Raw genomic sequence first — 19,054 nt, 5'->3', positions numbered from 1 at the left:
ACTGAGCAAAATTGATCAAAGCAGGGATAAAGCACAGGCATTGTGCTGCACCACCAAGCAAAGTACACAGCCTACATTTATAATGAGTATAAATGGCTTCTCCCATCTACATATGCTGCAAGAAAATAAACAATGGGATTGATTTACTAAAACTGGAGAGTGCAAAATCTGATGCAGCTCTTCATAGAAACCAATCAGCTTCCAGGTTTTTGTTAAAACTTAATTGAACAAGTGGAAGTTAGAAGCTGATTGGCTACCATGTACAGCTTCACCAGATTTTGCACTCTCCAGTTTTGGTACATGAATCCCAACGTGTTTAAAAAAAAATAACAGTGTTGATAACTCTGTTTATATCGAGTGGATCACATTTCTGTATATATATATAAAAAAATACCCAATCAGTACAGAACATCTCACCTTATCATGTGCCTTCTCTGTACAAGCTGCATGTAATCCTTCCATCCCAGGTAACTGGCCTTTAACTTGCTTGGAGGAAATGGATTCTGGGAGCTTCCATATCTTTAAGGTTAGATCCTGACTTCCACTCACTATAAAAGACTCCTTCAATCTGATAAAATACAAGAGAGGAGTTAAAGCGGCATAAGACCCAAAAGACGCATTTTTTTTTTAAGCCAGCAGCTTCAAGTTATATATTGCAGCTTACCAATCCTTAGATGCGGTGGCTGTACTAGTTTTCTTTAGGCTTTTTTCCCCTCTGTTTTCACCTGGTGATCTGGCCAGTAACACACCTCCCGTATTAGAGTGCCCCCCCACTCTGGATGAAGGCGCACAGGGCATCTTTTTTTACAACAGCATTATCAGTCAGGGGCGGGGGGGGGGGGGGGGGGGAGTAGTTATATCTACTAGCAGATTTAAATACACTAACAAATTGAAGCCAAACTCCAGCTAACTGGAGCTTTCTTCACAGCACATGTTTTACGTGACCAACCACCTTAGACACTGGTGAAAAAACTGAGGTCCTCCCCGTATGGGAGGGGTTATATAGGGGAGGAATTCTCCTTAATTGGGGTTAACCAGTGTCCAATCACCGATGGTGCCTATCTAACCCACTATGTAATGAATACTCTGTGTCCCGTGATATATGATCAAGAAAAAGATTTTACATAAATAAAATAAAAGCTCATCATTATAAGCCCCTCTAATGGTTTGTCTAATCTCTAACTCATACATTTTGCTGGAGAGTTTTTTCCTTTGAAAAAGAACAGGTTTACTGGATGGATCACCAGATGAAAAATAGAAGAAAGAAAGCCTAAAAAAGAAAACAAATGCAGCCTACCATTTCTAAAATTTTATGGCTGTAATATAATAAAGGTTTGCTTTTGGCTTTAATACTGCTTTAATAACCCTACCTGCATTAATGTCGATGAAGCCAGTGTTCATTAGTTATCACATGTGCTAAGTTTTGTTTTTTAGTAGAAGCACCTTATTACACCAGGCAAATGCGATGCGTTTTCTTACCAGCTACCACCACTCCACTAATATCTATGCTGACCCATGTCTCCAGCATGCATTTACCTCTGAGTTAATCAACCCCATGTTGTATAATGCGCACAGTTGGCAGGTCAGAGTGGTAGTGCATCTCACCATGTGCAGTCCACATGGACCTGGGTACTTGAAAGGCAGTGACCAGCACTAGGTGAGAACTACAGCCTGTATGTAGCATTGAGGTACAGGATGCCTGTACACAAAACATGATAGATGCAGCAATGACCATGAAGATGATCCTATAAAAGGCATCAATTCACGCTGCTTTATACACCTTTTCTCCCCTAAAGTGGACCCGAACTTAAAAAGTAAAACATCGCGGCACCATTGACCACGGCAAGCGTCCTTATTAAAAGTCAGCAGCTACAGTGTTTGAAGCTGCTGACTTAAAAAAAAAAAAATGCGTCTGGAACACCGCTTTAAGGTGATTGTAAAAGGAAAAATTCTTATTTAAAAAAAACAAAAAAAAAACAAACATGTTATACTTACCTGCTCTGTGCAGTGGTTTTGCAAAGAGCAACCCCAATCCTCCTCTTCTCGGGTCCCCCCGCCGGTGCTCTGGGCCCCTCCTCCTTGCCGATTGCCCCCATAGCTCGTGCACGCTCGCTCTTGAGCCAGCTCTGTGTCCATAACCCCCAGCCCTGCTCCACACTCCAAACTCACTGGCTGTGATTGACAGCTGCGGGAGCCAAAGTCACCTCAGCCAATCGGGAGGGAGAGACCCGGGGGAGCCTCGGGTCTCGTGCACATCCCTGTATTGGGATCGGGCTTAAGCATTTGGGGGGGGGAGAAGGCTGGGTGGGGAGATGCACACTGAGGGTTTTTTACCTTCATGCACAGAATGCATGAAGGTAAAAAAGTACTACTTTTAGATTTGAAGGGAGATTTGGCGATGCCACTACTGTGCAGCTCAGTGTTTTCCTTGCTGGGGGCTCTAACGAGGAAGCAAAGCCCTGCTCCCCATAGACACAATGCAGAACAAGGCATGGCAAGCCAGTAATGGGAAAAGATTAACTGCAGGGAGACCACAGGCAGTAGCTGTGACTAATCCTTTGGATCCTTTGTTGGATACAGTTTCCAGAGTTCGGGTCCTTTTTAGAGCTGATCCACTTAGATGCCCTCAGCCAACTCCTTAATATGTAGAATAATAAGTATAGTAGTACTAAAATAATATGATATAGAAAAACATTCAGAGCTGCTCTGCCTTTGTTAAAGGCTTTGTATACCTTTGAAGTTGAATGTTAATAAACTGAAAGATCTAAGCCTTGGTAAAGCAAGGTTTAATCTGCTTATTTTGCCTTCCTTGGTTCTTTCCTGCACCCAACATCTACATTCTAATTACATTTGTAAATAACCTTTCCGTTTTAATTACATACCCTTTTTTAGATCTGGTGATGTCATCACTGCGCTTTTATATGCAATTAATACAGATCACGGTTGGTGTGAGGGGCCAGCAGGGTGCTGTACATAGCTTTCTGAAAACATCCCAGTACCCTACCTCAATATTCCTGTCAAGAGCCCTCAGCCCTAATAAACGCAGAGGGCTGGTTCTTGGAAGGTCTGAAGGAGTGGGCGTTCTTTGGCAGACTATTTACATGCAGGCCGCCCTAAGTAAAGCCTGGTACACACTATCGTTTTTTATTTCCGTTCAACCTAGCGAGTTGAACGAAAAGAAAAAACGAACAGCTCCGCTATGCAAAGTAAGTACAGCGATCTCCCCCGCTGAGCTGTTGTGTTCTCATAGGGGGACAGCCCCCCTGCCAGAACACTCTGATCAGCGTTCTCTGCCATTGGCTGAAAGCGCTGATCGGGAGTTGGTCGGCTGCTGGTTCTCCAGCATGCTCCTCCAAACGGCGGGCTTCGGTAGGACAGACCGACATACACACAGCCGAATGTCAGACCTTTTTTTTTTTTTTTTTTAAACCGGCGAACGTTTCCTGACATTTGGCCTATGTGTACCCGGCTTAATACTCACAGGTGATGCTAAACACATGATTGAATGAGCTGAGATCCAATTAATGAAAGGGTGGGCCAGTAAAGGATGGGTTGGGATTGGGGGATGACACAGCCATGGAGATGGTGGTGGTGGGGGTGGGGGTGGGGGGGGGGTGTCGCTGGGTATAGCTGTGCTAAGTCAGAGAGACCAGAGAGCAGCCACGATGATGTGGATGCCTCCTTCCGCCTACTTCCCACATAGCTCCTGGAGAATGTGCAGTCAAGAAGGTGGTACAACACGGTATACTCCTCTTTCTCCAAATGTATCCTTGACTGCAAATTCTCCAGGAGCTACATCGGAAGTAGGCGTCCCGTCATCGCGGCTACCCTCTGGTTGGATGGTCGTCTCTTGGACTTAGCACAGCTATACCCAGCACCCCCCCACCATCTCCCTGGTTGTGTCAGATGCCGACTGGCCTCCACCCTTGGCTGCTGAGCCTGGTGTTGCAGAGCTTTACTATTCTGGCCTGCCTCTCTGCACCTCTGAGTGCAACTTATTTACATTTAATAAATCTTTGCTTTTAACTACTACACAATGGTGGTCCTTGCGCCTGTCCTTGTCTTCCTTTTGTGTGCATTCTAGATGGAGCATCGCCTCCAGGTCTACAGGCTGCAGTGTCTACCTAGGTATTGTAGACTTTGTCTAGTACATGGGTACTCAACCTGTGACCCTCCAGCTATTGTGGAACTACAAGCCCAATGAGGCATTGCAAGGCTGACGGGTACAAGCATGACTCCCAAAGGCAGAGACATGATGAGACTTGTAGTTCCGTGACAGCTGGGGGGGGGGGGGGGGCACAGGTTGAGCACCTATGGTCTAGTATTCGGCTACCCACTCATGTTGGTTCCTTGTGACCACACAGTCTACTTATTGTTTCTTTTGTCTAGGCCTAGGGCATATGATGTTTTTTATCTAGCTGACCAGTGGGTATTGATTCCATGCTTTACCAATTCTGTCTACTCTGCCTTGCCTAACCATCCAGGTTCTGTTTAGCTGAGTAAGAAAAAACAATCCAATAAGCAGCGCAGGTTACAGTGTGTTATAATAAGTCCCAATGCACATTTATGGAAGTCCTTTTAGTTCTGAAAAGCTATTTGTGAGAGGTCTACGATCTGTTGCTAGGGCAGCCTTATCAAGGGGGTGAAGCCACTCCAATATGTAAGACAAGGAATAAACAAAAAAGGCGCCTCTTAGTAGGATCGTAAAAATTTAATGAACAATTACATTAGCACACTCACATATGGAGACTGTATAGTCCGGCAGGGGTAACGTCAATAGCGGCCATGTCCGTGCTCTCAGACGCCTGATTTCTCACTGCTGGCTGCTGCCCAGTGAGAAATCAGGCATCTGAGAGCACGGACATGGCCGCTACTGACGTTACCCCTGCCGGACTATACAGTCTCCATATGTGAGTGTGCTAATGTAATTGTTCATTAAATTTTTACGATCCTACTAAGAGACGCCTTTTTTGTTTATTCCTTGTCTGTTTAGCTGAGTGCTGTCTCTCAGTGAGCACCCCATTGGGAATATCGGATACAGAAAATTCATGTCACTGTTGTGACGAAACATGTCGGGGCGTGGCTGTGTGATGGTGAGCACCAGAGACGAGTGACGCGAACAGAGACGAGTGACGCGTTCTAGCTTACCAGGAAGGGGGATCTATCAGAGCGGCTTGGTTAATGAGGAGTAGGTGAGATAAGCGAGCAGACGCCTGCACACCTCGGGTCCGCCGTGACCGCAACCCCTAACTAGGGTTGTCCCAATACCGATACTAGTATCGGTATCGGCACCGATACCGAGCATTTGCCCAAGTACTTGTATTTGGGCAAATGCTCCCGATGCTTCCCCCGATACCTAGAAGACAGCTGTGATCGGCGCGTGGGGGAGTTACAAGATTCTCCCCCAGCGGCTTTCACCAGCTTTAGTGACATACAGCGGTGATCGGTCACCGCTGTATGTCACTGCATTCTCCTCCATGCCCCCTCTGTTCCTCTCCGCTGTCCCCCTCCGTTCCTCTCTCCTTATTTGTGCCTCTCCATTCCCCCCCTCCGTTCCTCTCTCCTTATCTGTCCCTCTCAGCTGTCCCCTCCGTTCCTATCTCCTTATCTGTGCCTCTCTGTTCTCCCCCTCCGTTCCTCTCTCCTTTTCTGTCCCCCTCTGCTGTCCCCTCCGTTCCTCTCTCCTTTTCTGTCCCCCTCCGCTGTCCCCTGCGTTCCTCTCTCCTTATCTGTCCCTCTCCGCTGTCCCCTCAGTTCCTCTCTCCTTATCTGTCCCTCTCCGCTGTCCCCTCAGTTCCTCTCTCCTTATCTGTCCCTCTCCGCTGTCCCCTCAGTTCCTCTCTCCTTATCTGTTCCCTCCGTTCTCCCCCTCCGTTCCTCCGTCTCCCTCCTCCTTCCTTTGTGTATGGACAGAGTCAGCTGACTCTGTCCATTCACATAACTGAAACATTGTAATCTTCTGTGATTACGATGTCTCAGTTTATGAATGGAGAGGAGCCGCTGTCTTCTCTCCATTCATTCTCAGTACAGCTGAGGCTGCAGAGAAAGGGACTGGGGAATCTCTATCCTCTGTCTCTTTCTCTGTCTCAAGGGGGAGATATCAGAGGTCTGTTAAGACCCCTGATATCTCACCAAAGCCCCCCAAAAGGGCTGATAAAAAAAAAAAAAAAAAAACCACAATAAAGAATTAAAAAATATTATTGTAAAAAATAAAAATTGTAAAAAAAAACAAAAAAAAAACAAACACACACATACAACGTTCACCCCCTCCCCCCCCCCCCCCCAAAAAAAGCAAGCACTGTTAAAAAAAAAAAAACTGTCACGTGACATTAAAAAAAAAGTATCGGTAATCGGTATCGGCGAGTACTTGAAAAAAAGTATCGGTACTTGTACTCGGTCCTAAAAAAGTGGTATCGGGACAACCCTACCCCTAACGTTTACATCCAAGTGTTTACTGTGCTGTGCAGTGGAGTTCAGTGTGCTGTGGAAGTTTTACTCTGCGTTTTTGAATTTTGAAAGTGTGAGTTTAATCATTGAGGATTTTTATGTGTGTTTTTCATTAAACTGGTTTTACGAATTACACTATTGGAGCACTTTTTTTATTCACATGTGGAAAGAGTCCTGCACTTATATTTGGATGGTTGATTTGTCGCTGTGATCCTTCCTGTTTGGGTACAAAAAGCACTGCAGTCTTACACGCAAGTGTGTGCAATTGGAGCTGGTGAGTGAGTTTCCATAGGGAGTGGGTCCACTCAGCACCTGGGTGTGGTGGAAGTTGCAAAGAAGATATCACTTTTTGAAAGACTTTATCACAAAATTCTTTTCTTCTAAAGGAACTTTTGTTATGGAAAAGGTTTTTGTAATTTAATGAGTTGCAGTGTAATTTTTTGTATGATTTTCACTTATCACCTGGTGTTCACTATATACATAAATATCTACATTTTTACAGGTGTACAACTATTTAGTTAAGGATTCACTTTAAGGGTGAAAATATTGGTTTTTAAATAGCGCCACTGTTTTTTTCACATGTTTTTCACGTTTAGTTTTACACGTTATAGAAGAAAACACTTTGTTTAATTTTTCATATAAAGTGGCAGCTGCAGTTAGGTTGGTTTTTGAAAAAACTCCCATAAGAATTTTTTCGTGTGTACTCCGAGGCGCAGTGGTGGTAAACAAGGTATAGTGGGCAGTGATACTTTGTAGATCAATCTGTGATAGAAAATTCATGGACTGATTCCTACCTTGAACAGGAAATTGCTCCAACACTGTTAGCATGACCTCCACCCATGGCTACACAAGTCACCTTTCCGTTAGACTTTGCCATCTTCCAAACTCTGACAGTTTTGTCCTAAATTAAAAGAAGCGGTGATAGGAAAACGTACAGACAGGTGTTGCTCTAAACCTTTACTTTATACTTATTGATCTATATCTCTAAACAATAACTAGCTTTAAAGTTCTCTGTTAGAGCAGGAAGTAAAGGACCTACATTACGGAGCGCCTTCTAAAAATTCCAATTGTTTGATAGTCATGCCTACTTCTTTGACTTCAGTGCTTTCTAAGTCATTGACCAGGAATGTGCAGGCAAGCCAGTGAAGTCATGGCAATGTAAAAGCATATCCAGCCCAGGGACGTAAGAAGTATTAAAGAAATTAAATCAACACAACAGCAAGCAATCAAACATTATCAGAAGGAGAGGACTTCAATGATGACCATAATGTATTTCCTGGTACAGGTTTTCTTCAAGAAGAGTTTTATTTTTTTATTAACCACTTAAAGTGATTGTAAACCTCAGACATGAAATATGAACAAAGCATATCCCTCTATAGTGTGTACTTGTCTCAATCCAGAACACTAAGCCTCATTTCTGTCTGCTGCCTCTTTCCTCTGCTATAATCATGAGTCACTTCTGACAAGTTTTCCTGACCAGAGAAAAAAGGTGACAGGGGAGGGACCTGCAGCTGATTTACAGCCTCCGCTCTGTTCCTGTGTGAAGGGGGGGGGGTGTCCCTTACTTCCAATCGGCTCTTCGAGCTCTTCTTACTGATACAATTTTATCTCTCCGACCCCTGCTGTTTATAGACTTGACGTATTGGCCTAAACTGATTAATAAATTAGTTTTTTTACATTTTTTTGGATATTTTTTCCAGCAAAAAGTATCAAATATTGGTGTTTTTTTTCAAAATTGTCAGTGTTTTTTTGATTGTAGCGCAAAAAATAAAAACCGCAGAGGTGATCAAATACCACCAAAAGAAAGTTCTATTTGTGGGGAGAAAAGGACATCAATTTTATTTGCGTACAGCATCGCACAACCGCGCAATTGTCAGTTAAAGTAACGCAGTGCCGTATCGCAAAAAATGGCCTGGTCATTAAGGGGGTAAAACCTTCTGGTCCTTACGTGGTTAAAGTTAGCAATATTATCAGACCCCTCTATTTGCATATTTACACTGGCTGTTATTCCTCACTGATCATGGAACTTACCTTTGCACAGCTAACAAACAGGAGCCCTTTTTTAAACACGTCAATTGCCAGAACAGTTTCTAGAAAACATAATCAATGAGTGTAATAAGCAAACCGTATAATATACCAAACATATACTATTCTTGCAGCTGCATTAGTAATGTACTCTCCTGCTGTAATTTAAAGAGACCCGGTCACCAACTTAAAGGAGAGCTAAACTCTGTGATACTTGCCTATCTTTACCTAACCTTCACCGGTCTGAAGTCCCACGCAGCGCCAGCATCAACTACCTGGCTTCTTTCAGGTGCCAAGCTGTGGTGGTCTTCATTGGCTGTCACGGGAAGAATGCAGTCATCCCGGCACACAGGTGCCAAGCTGATATTCCAAAGCAGACTGCAAGCAGGCAGGTAGGTTTCTTGTATTGCAGAAGAGACATTGCATGTTTCTTCTACAATAAAGAGCCTGCCTGTTCAGTTTTTGAAAGCTGGACTTTTAGTTTGCAGGTAAAGAAAGTATTTTAAATGCTTACTTGCACTGTTTTTCTGTCCCTTGAACAACTGTGCCTCGGAACTTGGCAGCAACCCTGACTACTCCAAGAAGAGTCAAATCTTAAGCACAGCTCTTGCCTTTTCTGGGAGTGTCTAATCACTGTCCATGCTGGCCCAGCTCTTCTGCCCCACCCCCATATAAATTTCATGTAGCTGCCAAGGGCGGTGTAAAGAGGACTAGTACTATAGAGGAGTTATTTGGGTGACTGCTCCCATCACATCCAAGATGGTGGCGCCCAGCAGCAGTCTCAGAACTCTTATAGGTCTACACAAGGGAGGCTTTTACAGATAAATAAAATCCCTAGAATACCTTCAATGCACACAAAATATGGGAAGATTTTTGTAAAATGAATGGTCTCTGATGGTTTGGGTGCTTCAAACACTGCAGAAAAATTTCTAATTTATTAGGACGTACAAGAAAAAGGAAACCAAGATTCAAGTAAGAATGCAAATTTTCTAATACATGGTAAATCTTCCAGAAAAATACCAGCTCTTACCTGTATGGCCATACAGGATTTGGCAGTTGGATGTTGCCAGCTCAAAAACTTTAATTTGGGGGCTGTTTGTAGCGACCACCACATGCGAATCAGATGGGCCCAGGAATTTCACATCCAGAACTTCATCATTGTAGCCTGCAAACTGGATTAGAACAGGTTAATTATTACATATACATATATATATATATATATATATATATATATATACATACATATACATATATACACACACACACACACACACATACATATATACACGGTATTCCTTGTAGTTAAAACATTTTTCTTTATTTCAAATCCATCAAGACAACAGTGGAGGACAATGTGCAGAAAAAGTTGATGCATTTCAGCCTTAGTGGGCCTTAGTCATAATACATGTCAATGGCTATATCAGGGTTTAATAACTACAGAACAGTTCGGTGTAAAGGGTGGGCCGGAAAAGTGTCTAAATTCAAGACAGAAAAAAAAACAGAGGGGTATATGGTGTTTTTTTTATGTTTTGTTTTTTTATGAAAAAGGTGAACTTACACTTTAAGTAAGCTGAAATATATAATTTTTGGGGGGTTTTAAGATTATAAAAATAGCTTTCACAGATATGGTTAGAGAAAATTGAGTACTGTCCGTGATACTTTTTTTATTTGCACTAACATACAATTTTTCAGGACAAGCTTTCGGGGTATGTCCCCTTCTTCAAGGTCCAAGCAGTACTGATTCACAAATTTTTAAGCAGAATGTTAAAAGAAAAAAAAAAAGAGAAAACCAAAACACATACAAATCAATGGTAATAAAGATAGCAGCAGAGTTAGTGAGATAAGACAGAGGGAGAGCTAGGGGGGAATGCAAGGGGGGATGCTAGTCACAGAGCGGTCATAAAACTTTAGCATAATGTGTAAGGAAACCAATATCTAAATTCAGGCCATTATTCTTCGTGTCAAAAAGAAGTATCATTCTTAGTTCAAACGTTTTCCTTTCCTGGATAGTTCTGAAATTCCCTTTAAGAACTAAGACATTGAGGTCTTCTATAGTGTGGTCCGATTGTGAGAAATGATGTCCCACAGGTGTGCATAAACTGTCTTCTTTATGTTCTTTGATGGTATGTCTGTGCAAATTCATCCTCACTTGCAACTTCTGTCCTGTTTCACCAACATAAGATCCTTTGCTGCACCTTTTGCATTGGATGAGGTACACAACATTACTTGAGGTACAGCTGTAAGATCCCATTCTGCTGCTATCTTTATTACCATTGATTTGTATGTGTTTGGTTTTCTCTTTTTTTTTTTTTTTTTTTTTCTTCTTTAACATTCTGCTTAAAAATTTGTGAATCAGTACTGCTTGGACCTTGAAGAAGGGGACATACCCCGAAAGCTTGTCCTGAAAAATTGTATGTTAGTGCAAATAAAAAAAGTATCACGGACAGTACTCAATTTTCTCTGTCACAATTGCACTAATACGGCTACAATCAAATCAAGTACAGATATGGTTAAAAATAGCATTTTGTGACGTTCTTTAAAACCTTGCTAAAAATGTATTTTATAACTGATGACATCGATAAACTAATCCTGCAAGTAGGTGGCTGTACCTGTTTCTTTAGCTGGAGGTCCTGAAGATCATAAATGAGGATATTGTGTTCTGCTGTGACGGTGAGAACCTCTCCCTGATTGGGCAGGAGAAGGCAATGAATCAGGCTGTGCTCATCCCCTTCTTCCTCCGACACTTTCTTGCTGGTGTGAGGCAAGCTCTGACTGTACACACACCTAGAGGTGGCCGCATCCCACACCCGCAAGATACCTGTCATTAAACAATGGGTGTCATTAAGGGCGATTATTACACAAAAAGTGAAGATCTGCTGTGAAATGGGTTGTGTCTAGAAATGTTATAAATATTTCAGCCACGTGAAGAGTAAATTCCTGTTTACTTATTTCATATGCCAGTATTTAACCACTTCCCACCCAGGCCAATTCTGGCTATTCTTTCCTACAAGTAAAAATAATAATTTTTTGCTAGGAAACTAATTATATATTTTATTAGCCGACACCCTAGAGAATAAAATGGCAGTCGTTGCAATTTATGTCACACGGTATTTATGCAGCAATTTATTTTTGGAAAACACACTTTAATGAATATTAATGAAAACACACACACACAAATATATAACCCAATTTTTTGGTAGAATATAAAAGATGATTTTACGCCGAGTAAACAGATACCCAACATGTCACACTTTAAAACTCGTGGAATGGCGCCAAACGTCGGTGCTTAAAAACCTCCATAGGCTAGGATTGAAACATTTTTACAGGTTACCAGTTTAGAGTTACAGAGGAGGTCTAGTGCTAGAATAATTGCTCTCACTAGAACGTTTGCGGCGATACCTCACGTGTCATACAAATGCCTTTACATATGTGGGACCAACCTACATCTGTAATAGGAAGAATACCGCGCTATAGTGCACAAAAAATTCCTTACAAATCGTGCCTTAAATTACAGTGGTGTGAATATCCAAACACAAATTATCAAAGACAGTGATAAAAAATATGGGTAAAAAATATATCATAAACAAGCAGCCGCTCTATGTGGGATACACACAATAACATAAACAGTAGCAAAAGGTAGCAGCACTAATGTTCCTGGGTGAATAAAATAGTGAAATCAACCTTGTTGCTTATCAAGAAAATTGATATATAGCATAAAACTTAAAAAGTGAACCAACATTCAGTAATACAACCCTAACACACCAGATAATAGTCCATAAAGAGTGTTGTGAAGAGACCTAGGTTCGAATACCAGTCTTCAAGATAAATAAATAAGGTAAAAAATTCCTCCACCGCACCACCATGATAGCTCAAATGAAATGCGCGCTTACCATAAGGCAAGCCCAAGGAAGCTTGCGACCTTAACCCGGTCAGGGCCTTTATCTGGATGGACTGGTAGGGAACAACACTCCACTTCCTATAGCCAGGGGGGGGATGAGGATTATCGCTACTCCACCGAGCCACAGGGAATCGGTCACACCATGGAGGGAGGTGTGTATAACTCCAAGTTAAGGTATGGTTCCCATTCAGAGGTTCCCCAAAAAAAGAAAGGGAGACACCATAGCGTAATCCTGGTACTAGCGTTTATTAGGAAGATTAAAAGAACACTAATGCCCCGTACACACGGTCGGATTTTCCGATGGAAAATGTCCGATCGGAGCGTGTTGTCGGAAATTCCGACCGTGTGTGGGCTCCATCGGACATTTTCCATCGGATTTTCCGACACACAAAGTTGGAGAGCAGGAGATAAAATTTTCCGACAACAAAATCCGTTGTCGGAAATTCCGATCGTGTGTACACAAATCCGACGGACAAAATGCCACGCATGCTCAGAATAAATAAAGAGATGAAAGCTATTGGCCACTGCCCCGTTTATAGTCCCGACGTACGTGTTTTACGTCACCGCGTTTAGAACGATCGGATTTTCCGACAACTTTGTGTGACCGTGTGTATGCAAGACAAGTTTGAGCCAACATCCGTCGGAAAAAATCCTAGGATTTTGTTGTCGGAATGTCCGAACAAAGTCCGACCGTGTGTACGGGGCATTACAGTGTAGTAGATTCGTAACAGTGTAAAAAACAGCCGGCCGGCTAAAACGATCACCCGTCCTACAGACGGTACATTCAGCACGTCAGCTCCTCCCGACGCGCGTTTCGGCCGGCTGTTTTTTACACTGTTACGAATCTACTACACTGTAAGTGTTTTATCTTCTTAATAAATCTAAAATAGTACCAGGATTACGCTATGGTGTCTCCCTTTCTTTTTTCGGGGAATCTCTGAATGGGAACCATCCCTTAACTTGGAGTTATACACACCTCCCTCCTTGGTGTGATCGATTCCCTGTGGCTCGGTGGAGTAGCGATAATCATCGTCCCCCCCTGGCTATAGGAAGTGGAGTGTTGTTCCCTACCAGTCCATCCAGATAAAGGCCCTGACCGGGTTAAGGTCGCAAGCTTCCTTGGGCTTGCCTTATGGTAAGCGCGCATTTCATTTGAGCTATCATGGTGGTGCGGTGGAGGAATATTTTACCTTATTTATCTTGAAGACTGGTATTCGAACCTAGGTCTCTTCGCAACACTCTTTATGGACTATTATCTGGTGTGTTAGGGTTGTATTACTGAATGTTGGTTCACTTTTTAAGTTTTGTGCTATATATCAATTTTCTTAATAAGCAACAAGGTTGATTTCACTATTTTATTCACCCAGGAACATTAGCGCTGCTACCTTTTGCTACAACCTACATCTGTGTTTGCTTCTGCGTGCAAGCACAAGGGGATGGAGGTACTTTTAAAAAAAATGTCTTTTTTTTGGATCACTTTTATTCCCATTACTAGAAATGTAAACATCCCTTGTAATATGAAAAAGGCATGACAGGTCGTCTTTATGGAGACATCTGGGGTCAATAGGACCCCATATATCTCCTCTACCCTGGAAAGCAGTTCCGGCCTCCTAGGGTCATAGAGCTGGCTGGGGACCATCTGGACCCCAGCCAGCTCTACGGTTAACCACCGCCACCACCGGCAGATCAGATCTCCGGCTTCCCGAACTCATGGGAGAGTCCAGAGAAGCAACAGAGGGCGGTGGGGGGACATCCCCTCCTGCTGCCTGTAAAAGCCATCCAGCGGCTAAATAGCCGCTAGGATGGCCTTTACAAGTTAGGGAATCGCCAGCTGAAAGCAAAGATATCTGGATGAGGCTTGTAGCTGTAGGCTTCATCCAGATATCACAACTTCAACCAAAGGATGTCATATGATGTCCTACAGGCAGGAAGTGGTTAAAAAACAAACAAGAATTTGCTTTTCACATGATTAGATAATTGAAGTAAATAATCACACAGGTTATAGAGTAAAGATTCTCAGCTCCTTTGTGATAACTGTCTAAATGAACATGCAAGAAAAAAAAAAACTGAATTATAAAATTTCTTACCGTTATTAGTTCTTTAATATAGTCCCTGCAGCAGTCCACTCCCCTGACATTCAGCTGCAAAGGACTGTTGCTCTCTGGGTGGAAGCAATAGTCTCTCTGCATTGGTCCAACATGCCCCCACCCATGCTAGATCTGTGCAAATCAGTAGGGACCATGCATGCTGCTAAATGCAGAGCTATAGGTTTGACTCACAGGGGGGTGGGGGGGTCAGACGGCTCCACTTACACACAGAGCTGCGGTACTTTCTGTACCGGACTGTCAGGGGAGTGATGTTTAGGCTGCTGTTGGGGCTTATCTAAAAATATTAAGGTATTCCAAATGTAGCTTTTCTCTACACAGTCACTGTATCTACATACTTTTCTTAAAACTACAAATTAGGCTTTAAAGAGAACCTGTATAGGTGGCAAAGAGAAAGCAGTTATGTATGTGCATGTGATCAGTGCAGTGTAACTAACCTCATAAACGTATGTAGTTTCTATGTAACATCTTTAGCTGTATATGTGGACAAAGTCACATTTGCTCCCTACCCATACATGCTGTGTTTCTTGTTTAGTAGTGCAGCTCACCTTTACTGCCGGCTGTAACAAAGAGGAGGGACTCTGTGTTATTTTCTCTGCCAATCACATCCGAGGATTCAGGAAGAAGCAATGCCACCTCCACACTCTGAAACACACAACATAGATATGTCCTTTGCAATAAATGTAAAAGAAAAAAAAAAAACAAAAGAACAAAAAAGGCAAACCTTCAAATGATGTCAATTTTTTTATAATAAAAAAGACGTTAAACTTACCTGCTGTGTACAATATTGCATAGGAAGGTCCACTGCCTTCTCTTCTAGCAGTCCCCACCGGGGCTGTCAGCTACTACCTCCTTAGGGGGGCCTCCTGTAGTAAGTCAGGTGCTACGGAAGCAACCATGCATGCTCCCACTGGGTCCTGAGCTGGGCTGTGTGAACCTATAAACACACACACTGCTGGTAAGCCACGCTGCAGGTGTGGCTTACCGGCATAGTGTGTGTCTATAGACACACAGTGGGGCTTCCTCCAATCAGGGGACTGACTGTAAGAAGCTGGAGCCCATGGCAGAGCTGGTGCAGTAACACGGACAGGTAGGGGGGCTTTTTTTTTATCATTTTGCAGAGAATGCATCAAAGCGGAACAAACGAGAATAAATCCTTGTTACCCCAACACTAAATATTCCTGATATGTACCTGCTGTACAATGTACTTGTATGAGAAAATATTCTGGTCTCTTTGTATTGCTTCCTTTGTGTGAAATCCCTGGTGTACCTGCCAGTCCCTCTGCTTTCCTATTAAAAACTGAGTGACCACACTAAGCAGGAAAGCACACCGTGGTCAGTTCTATTCTGGGAACTCAGTGTGCTCTCCCCCAATGATTAGAATTGACAAACTGTCCCTGCACAGCAATTCACTAGCAAGCTCAGTGTGCTGATGCTTCTTCCCCCCCCCCAGCTCTTATGCAGCCGAGACCAGAGGGAATATGATCACTTAGAAAATTAATCTAGGATTTTTAATATATATTATATATATATATATAATATATATATACACACACACACACACACACACACACACACATACATACATACATACATATATATATATACATATACATACACATATACACACACACACATACATATACACACACACACCGCATTTATCACGCACTTTTTTCCCCTGAAAATCAGGGGAAAATTGTGGGTGCGTGTTATAGGCCGATCCCTGCCGATTTTGTGTAATTGGAGCGATCGCGGCAATTGCCGCGGTCGCCGCCGACATACACAGCCGTGGGTAGATTCAAATATGGCGCCGAGACTGCAGGGATACTTCGGAGCCGAGATACACATACCCGAGTGTTCTCGGTTTTTTTCAGCGCCGCTGTCACGCCTACTCCCGCCCTTGGACCTGTGTTATGTCCATCATAGGGCGGGACTGGGCGTGACTGTGAGCGGCGCCCAAACAAGGCGAGAACACTCGGGTATGTGTATCTCGGCTCCGACAAAGCCCTGCAGTCTCGGCGCCATATTTGAATCTACCCATGGCTGGACTGGAGCAAAGCTGCACTGGGGCAAAGCTGCACTGACAAGGCTGCACTGGGGCAAAGCTGCACTGACAAGGCTGCACTGCACTGACAAGGCTGCACTGGGGCAAAGCTGCACTGGGGCAAAGCTGCACTGGGGCAAAGCTGCACTGACATGGCTGCACTGGGGCAAAGCTGCACCGACAAGGCTGCACTGGGGCAAAGCTGCACCGACAAGGCTGCACTGGGGCAAAGCTGCACCGACAAGGCTGCACTGGGGCAAAGCTGCACCGACAAGGCTGCACTGGGGCAAAGCTGCACCGACAAGGCTGCACTGGGGCAAAGCTGCACCGACAAGGCTGCACTGGGGCAAAGCTGCACCGACAAGGCTGCACTGGGGCAAAGCTGCACCGACAAGGCTGCACTGGGGCAAAGCTGCACCGACAAGGCTGCACTGGGGCAAAGCTGCACCGACAAGGCTGCACTGGGGCAAAGCTGCACCGACAAGGCTGCACTGGGGCAAAGCTGCACCGACAAGGCTGCACTGGGGCAAAGCTGCACCGACAAGGCTGCACTGGGGCAAAGCTGCACCGACAAGGCTGCACTGGGGCAAAGCTGCACCGACAAGGCTGCACTGGGGCAAAGCTGCACCGACAAGGCTGCACTGGGGCAAAGCTGCACTGACAAGGCTGCACTGGGGCAAAGCTGCACTGACAAGGCTGCACTGGGGCAAAGCTGCACTGACAAGGCTGCACTGACACTGAAAAGGCTGCAGATGGACAGATAAGGCTGCATTGATGGGCATTTTAATGTAAGTTGTCCTTAAACTTCCCTCCTAAAAGTTTTTTTTCCTTAAAATTCCCTCCTAAACTTGGGGTGCGTGTTATACGCCGATAAATACGGTATATCTATCTATCATATATATATATATATATATATATATATATATATATATATATATATATATATATATATATATATATATATATATATATATATATATATAAATAACACAGTGGGGACGGAAAGTGTTCAGACCCCCTTAAATTTTTCACTCTTTGTTATATTGGAGCCATTTGCTAAAATCATTTAAGTTCATTTTTTTTCCTCATTAAAGTACACAAAGCACCATATACACAAAAATGTTTTGCCTTTCATTTCTATTTTAAACTGAATGGCTTGTTTTACAAGGCGATTGATTATAATCACTTTAATACTCACCTTTCTTCGGACAGTTCCTGTACCTCGCAAGCATCTTCTTCTGTGTGCCAGTTTTAGGCCATCTTGCACAGGATGATGTCACTCCCACACATGTGCAGGAAGCCATCATTCCAGTACACAGAGATCGTGGGCTGGTCACTGTAAGTAACATGGCATGCCTAATCTCCAATAAAAAAAAAAAAAAAAAAAACAAAAAAAAAACTCCTGCCTGTTCAAAGTGAACAACTGCAGAACTGTAGTTCCACTTAAGGTTAAAGTGGTTGTAAAGGCATAAAGTTTTTCACCTTCATGCATTCAATGCATGAAGTTAAAAAAAAAAACTTCTGTGTGTAGCTCCCCCCCAGCCCCCCTAATACTTACCTGAGCCCCCTCTCAATCCAGCAATTTCCAGGAGAGCCTTGCCCCTTGGGGACCCGCACTCTTGATTGGCCTCTGACTCAATTACAGCCCGTGAGCTAATCAGGAGACTAAGGGGGCGGGGCCAAGCAGCAGCTCCATGTGTGAATGGACACACAGAGCAGTGGCTCAGGTGCCCCCATAGCAAGATGCTTGCTGCGGGGGCACCCTACAGGAGCACCGGCAAGGGACCCTAGAAGGGGAGAATCAGGGCTGCTCTGTACAAAACCACCACACAGAACAGGCAAGTATAATATTTGTGTTATTATAAAGTTTTACAATCACAAAAAAAAAAAAGAAAGGGGGGGGGGGGGGGGTTCGTTTTTTAGTACCACTTTAAAGCACTTTAGCCATTTAAATACATCCAAGCAAACAGAACTATAACCTTCCACCTTGTCAGCAGTTTCATTTGAGCTCTATTGACATATTTACAAGTCTGGCAGTATAAATTATTTTCCACTGCCTGAGAAAGTCATCTCCAGAAATAGAAATCTCTCCAAGTGGAGATACTGTATCTCACAAAAGTGAGTACACCCCTCACATTTTTGTAAATATTTTATTTTATCTTTTCATGTGACAACACTGAAGAAATGACACTTTGCTACAATGTAAAGTAGTGAGTGTACAGCAGGGGTAGGCAACCCCCGGCTGGTGGTTGCAAAGCCTCTTTTGTCGCCACTTGACTCCCTCCCCCCCATCAGCAGAGCAGAGCAGGGAAGTGTTGGTGAGACATGAATGCATTCCAATTTCAGAATTCCCCACATCGCACCTGCACTGAGGGGGAGGCACTGTGCCCCCCACACATTGTTTGGTTCTCTAACTTTTCTGTAGCTGCGATCGTCAGCTTTTGTGATGAGGAAGAGATGAGGAAGAGATTGGGTGCAGTTCTGGAGGGGCGGTCCCCGTTTCCGGGAGGACTGTCATTGGCCACTGCTAAA

At 43.6% G+C, this 19,054-nt stretch overlaps 1 protein-coding gene across 1 annotated transcript in view; it reads right to left on the bottom strand.

The window, feature by feature from the left end:
- The window catches only part of TBL3 (transducin beta like 3), a 48,313-nt gene that overhangs the window by 12,468 nt on the left and 16,791 nt on the right, over positions 1-19,054 (bottom strand). Inside the window, exons 9-14 of the mRNA XM_073636457.1 lie at positions 15,024-15,120; positions 11,082-11,290; positions 9,503-9,644; positions 8,479-8,537; positions 7,242-7,348; positions 418-568 (exon numbers count right to left, since the gene is read on the bottom strand). Of these exons, the coding sequence (XP_073492558.1) occupies positions 418-568; positions 7,242-7,348; positions 8,479-8,537; positions 9,503-9,644; positions 11,082-11,290; positions 15,024-15,120 (765 nt within the window). The remainder of the gene's footprint in view (positions 1-417; positions 569-7,241; positions 7,349-8,478; positions 8,538-9,502; positions 9,645-11,081; positions 11,291-15,023; positions 15,121-19,054) is intronic.

The sequence above is a fragment of the Aquarana catesbeiana genome, linkage group LG06 (assembly GCF_042186555.1).
Source record: "Aquarana catesbeiana isolate 2022-GZ linkage group LG06, ASM4218655v1, whole genome shotgun sequence".
NCBI classification, from domain to species: Eukaryota; Metazoa; Chordata; class Amphibia; order Anura; family Ranidae; genus Aquarana; species Aquarana catesbeiana.
This window is presented reverse-complemented; position numbering and strand designations above follow the sequence as displayed.